Source organism: Manacus candei, unplaced genomic scaffold, assembly GCF_025592945.1.
Source record: "Manacus candei isolate 608988 ecotype Guabito, Panama unplaced genomic scaffold, ASM2559294v1 h1tg000025l, whole genome shotgun sequence".
NCBI lineage: Eukaryota > Metazoa > Chordata > Aves > Passeriformes > Pipridae > Manacus > Manacus candei.
In genome coordinates, this window is record NW_026138073.1 from 5,364,273 (window position 1) to 5,378,748 (window position 14,476).

The 14,476-nt window shown below is 40.1% G+C and overlaps 1 protein-coding gene across 2 annotated transcripts in view; it reads right to left on the reverse strand.

The window, feature by feature from the left end:
* Positions 1 to 344: 344 nt before the first annotated feature.
* The window catches only part of TAFA1 (TAFA chemokine like family member 1), a 216,560-nt gene continuing 202,428 nt past the window's right edge, over positions 345 to 14,476 (reverse strand). For both annotated transcript variants that reach the window (XM_051788842.1, XM_051788841.1), the window contains exons 4-5: positions 5,012 to 5,136; positions 345 to 1,212 (exon numbers count right to left, since the gene is read on the reverse strand). In XM_051788842.1, the coding sequence (XP_051644802.1) occupies positions 1,195 to 1,212; positions 5,012 to 5,136 (143 nt within the window). In that variant the 3' untranslated portion in view covers positions 345 to 1,194. The remainder of the gene's footprint in view (positions 1,213 to 5,011; positions 5,137 to 14,476) is intronic.

Consider the following 14,476-nt stretch of genomic DNA (forward strand, 5'->3'; position numbering starts at 1 on the left):
AGAATTAGCCTGACCTGCAGCGAGGGAAACTTAAATTTAGGTAGTTCTTCCATGTGTGCTGTGGGATGAGAGCACACAGCCAGGCAGTCCCTTGTGTCGGGATGTGCCTGAGCATTCGGGGTGTCCACAGAGGCATTTGCTTCAGCTGAGGTGCTTGTTCACCAGTGGCAAATGGGCTCCTGAAAAAGCAAACCGTGTGCAAAATTCCCCTCATGTGTTGGTCTGGAAAGAAATAGCTTTGTTGTTGTTTCAATGAATTAGTGAGCCAACAATGCAAAGCTTTGGAGGTGGTTACTGGGTTTTTACTGGAGTCTCTAAGAGCTATACAAAGTCTGAAGACATTGTACGTACAGTACATCTTTAATAAGAAGGGAGCTCACAGTCTACCAAACTGCCAAATAAACTTTTAATACATACTGTACTTCACTCAATAGTTGTCCATCTCTTCTTCATGGAGTATCTAACAGCTCTAAAAATATTTTCTTGGAAGAGGATAGAATTATCATTGTTATATATCAATCAAGTATGGTTAATGAAGCAAAGCCAGCATGCTAGTATTGCACGGGGGGAAAAGCCTCCAGAACACAAAGTGAAACAACAAATGCCCTCAAAATTCTGCCAAAGGGAACAGGAAGCTCTGGATGCCGCATCAGTAGGATTCGTGTAGCTCTTCGGCGTCCTTGTACCGCAGCAGGTTTGCTTTACCTCTTCTCTGCCACATTTCTCTCTCAAACAGGAAGGGAACTTCCAGACCATTACAAAAAAAGGAAAAAAAAAAATTACAGCAGCTGCAGCAAAGTGTGGTACTATTCAATTTCTTGAAGAGCGAGGCTTTTATTTCAAAATATCATATATTAATATATATATATTTCTATATATATATACTTTAACTGGTATAAAGTAAATTGTAGATCCAAACTTATACTGTTGTTTGTACTTCGCAATCTCGGAAACTTTAGCAAAGGAACCATTTTCTTCATTTTTTTATTTTCAGCTGTCAAAAATCAGGGGCATTATTTCCACCGAATACTTTCTTTCACACAGTAAAGCCACTGTTGTTATCTGGTAAACAGTCAAAGTGCAAATAAGAAATCCATTTGGCTTGTAAATGCTGAGATGGTTTTAAACTTCCCATACTTTGTCCTCATCCATCAGCAGGGCTTTCACTGCCTCCGTGCAGATGCGGGTGCTCTGTTAAGTCCTCGGGTGGATCTGCAGTGAGAAAATACAAAAGAGTCAGTTACGTAAAATATGCTATTTTTTTAATGTATTCTTTTGGGAAAGAAAGACCCAGGCTCTGTGGCATAAGGGTGAGTGATATAGCTGAGTTTAAATTGCAGTACTAGGTGTGTGTGTGTCTTTTCTGTCAGGGCTGCAAGAATGCAAGGACATGCAAAAGGCAGACCCTGAGCAAACTCCTGCCTGTGCCTTGGGAGATGCTGGATGTGCATCAACTACCTGGGTTGGTGGTGCAGGAGATCACAGAATCCCAGAACATCTTGGTTTGGAAGGGAGCTTAAAGATCATCTCATTACCCCCCCTGCCATGGGCAGGGACACCTTCCACTATGCCAGGTTGCTTCAAGCCCCATCCAACCTGGGCTTGGACACTTCCAAGGATGGGGCAGCCACAGCTTCTCTGGGCAACCTGTGCCAGTGCCTCAGCACCCTCACAAGGAAGAATTTCTTCCTGATATCTAATCTAAACCTACTGTCTTTCAGTTTGTCATTCCCTTCCCCTGGAGTGGGGGAAGGGAATGACAGAAGGGCCTGGTGCCAAGGTGCTCTTTGCTGCGGGATGAGATGAGCAGAGGCTACTGAGAAATGTGATGCTCAGGTGCCTCAGGGAACCACAGAATGCCCTGCATTTCTCTGATGGAAAAATGTGTGGAAAACTGAGTGTTTCTCTGGAAACTGGGGGGTGGGTGGGCTGTAATGCAGGGCACAGGCTGTGAAGCTGGAGAGGCGCTTTGAGCTGAGCTGCTCTGCGAGTCCTCAAGTGCTCAGCGCTTTAATATCCATCCTCCAGATTATCAGCAACATCCAGCCTGAGATACTGCTCTTCTATTTCCCTCTGCTGAAACGTGGTGATGCAATCTCCAGGCAGGTCCTAGTACAGCTCCAAGGGCCCCACGTTTTTAAGGAAAGCACTGAAAGTTATGTTCTTAAACTAAAAAAGAAAAAAACACAACATAACAAAAACCCCCCCCAAACCCCCCAAAACCAACTAAACAATCAAAAAAAGGAGTGACTAGAGATTAAAAAAATTGAATGACAAAATGATTTCTTTCCAGTGTTGTTTGTCACCTGCCTGACCATCAATAGAAAACAAATTGATTTACAGAAGCTGTGAGCTCTATATCTTTGGCTTTAAAAACTTAATTAGAGAGCTATGCTAAAGGACTAAACACAGAAAGAGGTGTACTGGCAAAGACTTCACTGGATATGTTGTCCACCTCCTTCTGACATTAATCAGTATTAATCACCCTAGAAAATGATACATATTGTGTATATACATGTATTCATAAATATATACACGCACACATGCTTATATGTGATTTATTGTGGGCCTGGAAGAATATACTGATGGGTATTTTAATCCTGAGATTCACAAATGTGAATGTTTTCCTTGTCAGGACAGCAGCTGCCCAACATAGATGTATTTAGTGTAAGGAAGAGTCTTCATTAAAACAGTTTACAGCCTGTGCAGACTTGCTCTAGCTTTTTGGCTCATCACCACAGATATAACTAGGTTGTGGACTGACTTGTCTTGTTTTTTTCTGCCTTCTTAACTTCCTTACCTACATAAATTAGACACACATGGCCCAATCTTGTGGCCTGGACTGTGATCAGTACAGATTGCACTGTAGTCTCTTTCTCTGCTGCCATCTGAAATGGCCAAACTAAGGAAAAAAAGTCTGTTTCAGGATCTGATTGCTTCCATTACTTTACATTTATGTTGCCAGAGTTGACACAGCAGTACAGATTCCAGCAAAGTTTCAGGGACTAAGAAGTAGAATTTTTACTCAGAAAATGCAAGAGACAGTTGCTAAGCACATCATGTCATGTTGCCTTTGTCAGTCGGGTTCTGTAATGATATTTTAAAGCAACAAAGCAAAATTCTACTGGAAGCAGCACCATAAGGTACTCCCCTCACAAGCTAATTAAAATCATTCCTGTGGGTAAATGAAGAAATATTTTTTTTTTCAGTTCTGAGCATTCACTCTGCAAGTATTTAATTTAAATGAAATACAATAATGCATACTGAATAGATTGGACCATACATCTGCATATTAATGAAGCTCCTAAATTTCTAGCAATCACTTCTATTGCCTAAAACTAGTTTATATGATGAGGATTGGGGGAGTTAAGAGTAGGACAGTTTGACTTGAAAAAAGCAAATGCAATTCCTAAATTATATAACTTGCAGACAGAGTGCAGAAGGAATGAATTATTGCATAAGATACTTCATGTTGCTTCTTATTTCTTCAACATCACTTTCTTCCATTTTAACTCCCCAATTCAGTGAGAAAAAATGTTGCCTTAATGGAAAGGACATGTAGTAAGTTTGTGTTTTGGGGTTTTCTGACTGCCCTGCAAGGCACATACATTAGGGCACAACCTTCCAGTGGTGCTGCACTGTGACATGACCAGCTGAGAGCACAGAAATATTTGCAGCAACAACGATGAAACTGAGTCATGAAATCATAGTTCCCTCCATGCTTCCTTCATATTTCTAGGAGATGACAGGGACAATATGGATCCTGTTTTTGGGAGTCACTTCCTGCCTTCTGCAATCTCCTAAATTAGCAGATATCCTAATAATTGAATGTGTTGGTGTGATTAGCCATGCCAGGAGGCAGAGCTCAAGAAGCTGGAGGTGCAATACAAATCCTTCATCCTAGTGTAGATCATAGGGAGGGAAAGAAAAGAATTCAGATGGCATGGGGGTCAGTTAGGGTAAAATCTCCTCCTTCAACAGAAAGCCTAAAAGACATGAAAAATGACTAGCGTTAGGATTGCAGGAAAAGGAAGAAGTCAGAAAATCATGACATTAAGCATGTTCCTGTGAATTAACACCTGGGTATGAGTATGTAGAATTTCTTAATAAACAGGGTAAAATGTCTTGAAAATATGCCTTTTTTATTATTTATCAGGTTTCAAAAGATATTTTCCACTTCACAGAAAATTAAAATTTATATATTTATAAGACATACTTTGAGTTGAAAATCATGTAATTTTCTTGGGAAAAAAATCAATTGTAGTATGAAAATGAGTTAATTAAAATTGTTGAATACAGGTATAGGTGGCAGTTTTAAGCAAATGGTTGTGAAAAAAAAATCTCTCAATGAGAAAGAAAAGCTAAAGTCTATTTTTGAAAAACACTTTTATTCCCAAGGCAATCTCCTAGTGGGAGAAGTTTAGGCAGCTCATTCACACTCTCTCTCTTTGCAGCCCCATCTCTGTGTTTTCCTGGCATTGTGTGGTGAAAGCTGTCGTCTCCTGTTGGCTTGTGTTACCTGAACCTTCAGCATCTCAAGAACATGTCACTAATGGGTTCATGGGGCTAGAGCTGCTCTGAAGTAAAACCTGACATGCAGATAGTGAGTTGAGTCCTCTGTCTCAAAGCCCTTGTACAGCTGCTACCACAGATGTGGCCCGGAACAGCCAAGGAATGGATGTAGGATAATATTCTTCCCTTTAGCCACCAGAAAGGGATTCAGTGAGGGGCATTAGGGGTTTTCTTAGAGGTAAAAATGTCTTTTAGAAAGTGGCATGGCAATTCAGCTGCTCCAACCTGCTGGTTACTGAGCCTGGATTCAGCTGACCAGCCTGATCCGTCTGAATTTTCACCAAATTATGGCCAGAAGCATCGAGTGACTGGGGAGGTGTGCAGTGATCCTTAAGATTTTTACAGCAGACATGGTGATGGAAAAGACACGGGCGAGCAATCATTTAGTGATTCCCTTTCCTAACAGGACCTCCTGGGTGTAGACAGAAAGACAACTTACTCTGGTGGTCTTGATTTTATTGCCAGTCGCACACATCCATCCGGAATTATCAGGCAACGTCTTACATTCCTCTCCTTCTAGGCAGGGCTCCATCTCACACCACCATTTCCCAATCACTATAGAAGCTGAAAGAGAAAACACAATGTTTGCAACTGAGTTACAATGAACAAATCTAATTAAATAATGTCTCAGGGGTCTAACACTGCATTTAAAAGGCAGAGTGTCCCTTCAACTGGAGTTTAGTTGTAAGGATTTCATATTTAATTAGTTCTTTGGCATCCTGCATTGCCTAAGACAGTGCAGTGCTTTCCACAGCCTCCTCACACACGAGATCCAGTCTGTTATGCTGTGACTGCAGGGGAAGCTGTGATGGCAGCAATACTGCTGCAGACCAAGGACCATCCACCCTAACAGCCTGTCTGTGAGTGCCAATCTGATCCTTATGGACATATATAAGTACAAGGAAAGCCTAAAGAGATTTTCCTCAGAATATTCTCTGGGTCTTCAGGACTTGTGGCTCAGGCTGCTCCAGATAAAAGCGTGTCTGCTTTGCTTTCAGTACTTTCAGCTGGCTTATTTTTTTAACCACAGATCTCTTCAGAATTTTTTGAACCTATGGAGACTTTTAGCTTTCCCAGTATTCCATGGCAGGGAGCATCACAACTAGAAATAGAGGGCAAGGTAATACTGAACAGTAGCAGAAGTTCTTTGTTGAAACCTGATTATGAATTTTATAGAAACCATATTATCTCTAGCAGTAACTTTTAATTTCCAAATATTTAATATTGTAAATAATGTCAGTGTTTGGACCTTGTTGTTTGAATTTAATTGGCACGTATGTTTACAACCTTGAATGTACCTTAATGAAGTTTCTTGCCTGGGAATTGGTATCTGACTATATCCTTAACTGTATCTTAATGACATTTTTTGTCTGGGGATGCTGATAAACTTTAGCTCACCTTGCAACTGTGACTAGTTAGAGTGTGAGTGGCTCTGTCTGTGGTTTGTTTTCTCTGGCAAGAATTAATTTCATGGCTGTACTCAGGAAGCCTGTCAAAGCTTTCTGCACAGTCACTCAATTAGAGATGCTTAACCCATTCATATCACCCCACATGGCTGCTTCAAACTCACAAAATACCTTGGAAGCAGCTGACTACCTTATACCTCACCATTCAGCTCTGGAAAATACCCTGTTGTGCATGCATTGATTTAAGGACATTTCAGAGTTTATAATTAAATTCTTGAATATGGAATTTAATAGAATAGTTCAGTTGGAGGGGCCCTACAATGATCCTCTAGCTCTCTGTGTTGTCTTTCCTGGTTCTTCCCACAGATTATACCTGATTTTTATAATGTAATATATCATTTATCCATATATGCAACACAAAAAAGAAGCTCTTTGCACCTGTGTTTGCAAGGCAGTTTAATGATGCTATTCACACACCTTTTTCAGAAGGGTATCATTAATGCTGCTAACAGTAGAGAAAAGAGATGTCTCTCTCTTTGCTAGGCATGAAAAGGCACGAGGGCTGAATCTGTGCTCTAATAATAGATTGTGCAGTGGGCAAACTGAAAAACCATATCCTGCTAAATACTGGCCTTCACAGCAGTCATCAGAGCAGAGCATCCTCAGGATGTGTGAGAAGAATCCTGTGCCATGGAATCAAAAGTGCAGCAGTACCATAGGATTAAATAACCATGGAGAAGGATCCTACAGTGCTAGGTACTGAAAAGCACAAACCTGAACGCCCCAGCCTAGGGAGTTTACAGTGTAAACCAGAGATATGACATGAATACAGACTGAGAGGCAGCATGGAGAAGCAAAGCTGTTCATGGCAATTAAAATGATCTAACTGCTTATTGATGCTGCTAAATGCAGCCCAAGTATTCAGACCTCGACCTTGAAAAATAATCAAATGCAAAGTCAGCGCTGAACCTTTGTGGCAACTGCTTCATGTAGTGGTGTGCAGGTTTTAGTATATACATGCACATACTTATTTATGTATTTATTTATTTGTGAGCACACTGCAGTGCAATCACAAGCAAGGCCACTCAAATGTCCTTCAGTGAATACCCTCACCTGGGCTGGAGACCAGGCTCCTTTTATAGTGGGGGAAACTAAGGCCCTTTGCAGATGAAAAGCTCTTATTTGTCTCTAATATGTAAGTAGGCAAAATCCTTTGTAAGTCTGAAGGACTACAAAGCTCACTGTGGTCTCGTCCTCAGCCCCATGCTGTGGCAAGAGCAGCCAGAACCCAATGAAAATTACTTTCTTTGAGTCTTGTATTAATAGGTCTTCTATTAAGACCCTTGTAATCTTTAGGAGCAGTTGTCCTTCTAGGGCACTGTTGATGAGTTCTATTTGATTTCAAAGTTTTACACCTCCAACTCTGTTCAAAGAGGGAGGGAAAAGCTTTAAAATGAATCACAGTTTGCAGCCTTTGAGATTTGGGTCCACCTGTACGAGGAGGGGTGAACTTTCCCCAAGGAATATGATGCAGCTTCTCAGTGTTTAAGTTATGTCTCTCTGAGATGTGCTGAAGCAGTTGTGTTAGAGAGAGAATTGCTCAAGTTAAGATGCTTTCCCTCAGGGTGGTTTACACTGAAGAGCTCCCAGATCCTGAGGAACGTGAGCTTCTGACCTGAACTGCTAATTCTGGATGAGAATCCCAGATTCCCATTAGTCACCAGGCAGCACAGGCTGTGAGTGCTCACATCATGCTGAATTAGACACTTGTAATGTTTTGGAGTGGTTTTCATTGTGTTCTTCTCACTGTCTGGGGAATACATGAAGCACAGAGTTTCTTCATGCACGGCTGAATTGACTGACACAAATACCCTCAGCCATGGGGAAAGAAAAAGGATGTGATGTAGAAAAGCCTTGACTACTCCTGCTTTCCCTGTATTTTTAGTTGTGTATTTTTTTTTTCTCCCCAGCTCCTGCTTGCTTAAATAAGGGATTGCTTATATTTCAGTTATTTTCAAGAAAATGCCCCTTTTATAAGAATATTAAAATCCAGACATATAACCAGTGGGGTTGGGGAGAAAAGCAACTTCCTTCAGAAAATTCTCAAGATTTCTTTTCCAGCCAATTCACACAGGCTTGTTTCTTTTTTTTTTTTTTTTTAATAAATCTTTGTTTGCAAAGCTATAGAAAAAAATTGATCAAAATATTTAACTTTTGATGTATTTAGTCTGCATGGATTAACACAAAAAAGCATTTGGTTGAAATGGCATTTGCTAATCATGTGCTCCAGAGAAATAAGCTACAGATAAGAAATCTCAGGATCAGATTGAATATAGGGAAAGGGGAATAGAACAGCTTATATTTTCTAGTGTTTACACAATTCTATTGCATTTTAAAATATGTTTGTTCCCAAACATAATGCCCAAAGCCTTAGCTGAGTGCAGAGAACTGCCAGTTTAGGTTGGATTCAGTGGTTTTCAGCCTTCAAAGTTCATGAGAACCTTTGCAGGTTGCATGAGGGTAGTGACCGTGTTTTGACTTGCTCTTGTGCAGCACCTGGTGCACAAAGGTTTGATGCATGAAAGAGCTGGAGGGGGATGTTTTCCCCCCGAATTTCAGTAACAGTGTATTCTATTAAGGGGCAGTAGAAATGCACTGAGCAACTTCAGACATCTACACCTAAAAGGTCAAATAAACATGGAAACACTAATCATTCCATAATTTTCCTCTCAGATCAAACCAAATTTGAAAAAAATAGACAATAGTTTTGATTAAAACCGCCTGTTGAAACTCCTGAATTTACCATGTTTCACATTTATCAGTCTTCAAGTTCTTGCACTGAACTGAGTCTACTCAGTTGGTCAAAGCCCTCTTACAAGTGATTAACAGGACAGAGACAGAGAAAATGTGTGCACACAGCCCAGAGACTCACAGGCACTTGCTTTTGTCGTGTTTGCTACCCCAGTGTGTATAGAAAAAGCAAAGGTGTTTTTTCCCCCGATAAAATTCTCCTTTAACTTTTCTGCATTTGTATTTAGGAGATTGCTTTAACAACATGACAAAGTCCATATGATGATAAGTATAAAGACATTATATTTAACAATGTAACAATATGACAGTCCTCACAGAGTAATAGATAACTTTAATTCATGTTTATGGAATACCCCGAAATGTGAAAACAGAACAAAGTATCATCATGCATTTTTCAGCAGTTTAGAGGGAACATGCTATGTATTAAAATGTTCCAAGATTGCTTCTGCAGTTGCCATTATGAAGCCACAGCAGCTCTCTTTTTGCCTGTGATAAAGTGTACACATTTTGTTTGTATAGAAATAGAATACAAAGGAATGGAGATATTAGATTGCGCTTCCTCCTGATTATGGGTATCGTGTTACTCCAAGGAATAAGCAGCAGAGTTCATTTTCAAAACCAGTATGACACTCATTGCAGGATGGGAAAGTTTCCACTGTAAGTATAGAACATTCCATTTTAATCTAGTTTCCACCAGCGAAGATTGATATAAATAAAATTTAAATAGAGAACACATTTCACAGATGTCAGAAGTGAAAAAGACTTTGTCAGCTTAATGAAAAGATATCAATTTTCTCCACTTTATTGAATAAATTGTGAGTCATTTTCTAAATGGATTAGATTAAAGGAAAGTTCAAACTCCCTGTGAGAGACTCTTGAGCTGATGGAGATTTTGGCAGTGGCAATAGCACAGAGGTGGGTAAAGTCTTTTAGGTAGGGTTTTTTTTTCAGAATAAATAGATATAAACTAGTATGGGAGAAACTGTAACCCTGTGCTCACCTATTCCTTATAAAACAAAATCCCAGAGAATTGAACGAGACGTAGTTTCTTTTACTTTATTGGGATGCCGTGGGGAGCGGGATGGAGGTGAGAACACACATTCTGGGAGGATGAGAAAACTGTACTGAAAGAAAGTGTCATGTGAAGGGCTATGTGTTTCATAAACAGACTGAAATAGAGGCTACTCTGGGAGCTGTAAAGCAGCAACCTGAAAAGTTGAAGAATACAACCCCGAAACAAAAGATTTCAGGTTGAATGTTGCTATCTAGGAAAAATACAGGGTGTTTCCTACAGGGAGTCCAAGCTATCAAACTCTCTGCTTTAATTCAATCTTACTCAATTTTAGAAGTATCAATATAATGCTGCTGCAGCGTAATGCTTTGCTGCCTTTGATAACAGCCCTCTCATAGCTCTGGGAAAATGGACATTTCTCCAGTTTAAAATACAAGCACAGGGCAATCAGTTTGGCAAGTGGTGTCTCATATCCCTAATTGCCTCACATTCAGTCTTGCTGAGTTAATTTAATATTTTTTAATTGTAGTAAACATTAAAAAGAGATCAGCATACTAAACTTTTTTACTTTTTTTTTTTAACCCACTGATCTTTGCAATATTCTCCAGGTTTTTGAACAATGTTTTATTAATTCACTGGCAGAAACTTAAAAGAATTGAAGATTTATTTTTTTTTCCATTCAGATTTCTTGATTTTTTCATTGCAATCTATTCAGCAGCCAGAGCAGGGTATTTTAAAGAGTGTAATACGTGTCTGAACAACGCTGTGGGATGCCCTGAAATACAACCATTAAATATGAAAGGGCAGATTAGATGAAAAGAATCCATGAACGATTTCCTTTTAAGATTTGCATAAACCAGCAAAAAAGGGTGTTAATTCGACAGCATGAGAAGACTCACTAGTGAAAAACCACTTACACTGCCATTTCCTAGCAGTTGACATACTGTTAGGTAAATTAGGAAAAATGACATGAGTATGTTGTGTACTTCCCTCGTAACAACATGACTAATAGAGGTGGTGTTGGCTAATGGCCTGAGAAGCAGAAACTCTCAAAGCTTTTTTAACCCCAGCTCTGCTTCTCACTTTCTCTGTTACTACAGGTAAATCATATCCTTGCTATCCCAGTTTTCCAAGTGTAATTTTATTTACTTAAGAGGATTAGTTATTCTTGTTGTATTTCCTTGTATGTTCCCCTCTGTCTTTACTGACCAGCTGAACTTTAACACTGTATTGCAGCAGTTTGGGACTGACCCTTTTTCTGCATTTGTACAACTTGAAGAATGGGGTCTTGGACTGAGCTTGGCTTTCCTAGGTACTACGAAAATAAATGATAACATTAAAATTATGTGAAGTCTGTGTGCTGCCAGAAGGTTTTTAAGCACATGCCTGACTTTGAGCTGAATAGAGATGGTCTGTTAAAAAGCAGATTTCACACAGAATAGCTTAGACCTTGCCAAGGAATTTCTAGTCCTTAATCCTGTTCAGCCTGGGAGTGTCAGATGCTGTAGCTTTGTCATTTTTCCATGTCCCTTTCTTTGCACCTCTGGAAACAAATGCTGCTTAGACATATGGCTGAGGGGCATCCATAGCTGAAGCAGGACCACAATTTCTCATGGGTGGCACCTTCATGGTGAGTGAATGTGCATCTGTACTTCCATGAGTCCATTAACAGTGACAGTACTCAGGTCCTCTGAGTGCTTATAAAGTGTGCCCAGCTGTTCAGAGGTAAAAAAACCCTTGTTTTGTTAGCCAGGTACACAGATAAAACATCCATATTTTAAGAACTGTAGAATTTGCATAGTCATCTTCTGGGGAGGATGGATCTCAGCAGCAATGTGTAGGACAGGGAACGGCAATCAAAACTTTTCTTGGATCCTCATAGCTCAACTTGTGAGATCTTTTCAAAGTCTCAGATTTTAAGGTAATAAAAAAATGAAGCCAGCAGAAGCTGTCAGGCTTGGAGGTCAGTGGGTTGTGGCAATCCTTCCCAAAGGTGTCAGCAGGTCCCAGATCAGTCATGCTGGCAGCTGACTCTCAACCTCATCCCCATTTGATAAATTTGTACTCAGGAGGTGTTGTAGGCTTTTTTAAGCTTTAATTATTCCACATTCCTCTGAGCTCAGACAGGACCAATGCTTGACATTTTTTTCCTGTGAAAGTCATGGATCATAGTTGATATTCTAACTGAACCTCCACTGTGTTATCTATCAGGAAACTTGATTTCTGCAAAGAAAGGCAGAGCAAGTCTCGACAAAACAGATTTTTGCAGATATCTGTGGCAGAGAGAAAGGACATGAAATGATAAAATAAATCATGTATGATAAACTTGTCTCCCCAAAAGTGCACAGTGTATTCTATGACCTTCCAGAGTTCTAGGACACAGTCTTTTATTTTTTCTTGGAACTTCCTGAGTTCATGCACAGCAACACACATCTAAGGCAGGCGTCTTTATTTGTAGTTTTATGTGTGTGAGTTTATTGGTGTTTGACATGCCATAACCTCTCTGCAAAGACAGGGGGTCATTTGAGAGCAACCTGCTGGCGTTAATGAGTGCTAATGACACTAATGAGAACATGAAATGCCACATTCACGGAGCTGAAATGAATACAGGTGACTGAGGATCCCCTCCCAGCCCCTATGGGCAAAATTGATCTTTTGTAGGTTAGGGAGACCCATTGCTGCTATTTATTACTGAATTTTGGAACAGAATCCACCCCCTTGCTGCAAAACAAAGCTGAGTGCAGGCTGATAAAATATTTGTGCAATGAAGCAGTGTTATTTACACTCTATTTGAATGGCTTCAGATAACCTAGTGAAAACTTAATCTTATTGTTATATATTTAATGAAATGCCAACGAACTGCAGCATAATTATACATTTTGGAAAGACAATAGGAAGCTAGTTATAAATATTCACAGACATGTTTCAGACCAGAGTTGAGAACTGGTGTCCATCAAAGAAGAAGCACATCTCCATGCAATGTAAATCTTTCATTAGTAATAATTCATTAATAAAGTAAATGAATGAATTGAAATGCAGACAGAGGAGAACCAAGCTGTGAGATGAGGATGAGAGGGGTACACAGAGGTTTGTGAGTGGCCTTGCAATGCTATTCCTCCAGTGGCTGGAGGGACCCTGAGTCATATATATTTATATCAATATATGTATGTATGTGCACACATATATATATCTGTGTATGTGTTATGAATGATGAGTGGCTGTGATGCTGATGCTGCTGTGGAGATATTTGCTCACACAACCAGCGTTGCTGGGAATTGGCTGTGATGAACCAAAGATACAGTTGCTGTGACTTTGTCCCTCATGATGGTGGCTGCCAGCACCCAAGAGGAACAATGACTGCCTGGTTTTGCATGAGAAACCAGCGATCTGTGTTTAGTGTGTGATCCAACAGTTACTGGAGAAACAGGAAAGAAAACCCCGCTTAGTTTTTGCAGGCTTCAGACCAAATCTGGTGCCTGTAAAAGTTGCCATTTGCTCAAACGTGAATCCCCTGTGCTGTGGGTGTTGGGTTTAGGGATGTGGAAGGGAAAAGCTGCGAGTTGGGCTCTGAAGGGTGAAAGTCTATTACGGAATTTTGACTGAGTGAGGTGCCAGAATCATAGCTTAGCAGCAAAGCACTCTATGAAAGAACACTGGAAATGAATAAATTATATAACTGTAATGCATTTATAAGGCATAACAAAGCATGCATAATATATTGGAGAGTTATCAGTTATGAAATTAAATTCTGGTGTACAGCTTAGGTATAAATTGTGTAGTCTTTCTCTCTTGTTTCCTGTCAACAGAGAAGATTCCTGTAAATAAATAAATGTGGAAAATTCTTTATTGAACCTTCAGACCTTAATAGCACATAATGTGATTATGTGTCATTAGTCAGTGAAAAATACCTTTTTTTTTTTTCCAGTGAAAAAATGTTGTTTGGTGTTCTTTTTGAAATGCAAGCTATTATATTGTCCTTGTTTTCCTCTGTGAAAAATACTAAGTTCTTTGTGCTTTAAAGACCTAAGGCTGAAAGTCTAAGCTTAGAAAATGTTGAAAGGTGTGGCTGTGTTGCAGGTGTCTCTGTAGCACTGAGGACTGTCAGATGGGTGCCTGCTGCTGAAGAAAGCATGGGAGGACAGGAGAAGGGGCAAAAGAACTGTAAACACAAAAGAACTGAGCAGTAAAAGGGTGGAAGAAGGCAGGTTTAGATTAGATATGAGGAAGAAATCCTTCCTGGGAAGGTGGTGAAGCCCTGGCACAGGTTGCCCAGGGAAACTCTGGCTGCCCCATCCCTGGAAATTTTCAGGGCCAGGTTGGATGGGGCTTGGAGCAACCTGGGCTAGTGGAAGTGTCCCTGCCCATGGCACGGGGGTGGAACTGGATGATCTTTAAGGTCCCTTCCAACCTAAACCATTCTATGATTCTACGATTCTATATTTCTCCTAAAATCTGGATATCAAAGAATTTTTGGAAAAAGAGACTGTTGAGAGGTGTGAAATACATGAAGCCATCTGCTATTCTTCCGTTAAAAAGGATGGAAAGAGGATAATAATCAGAGCTGGAAAATTCCTGAAGCAAAATACCCCTTAATTTTGAGCTGCTATAAGTACCTAATGTCCTAAAAGGCTCCCATCAGTGCAAACCCCTGCTGGTGTGGTCAAACTTATGCCCA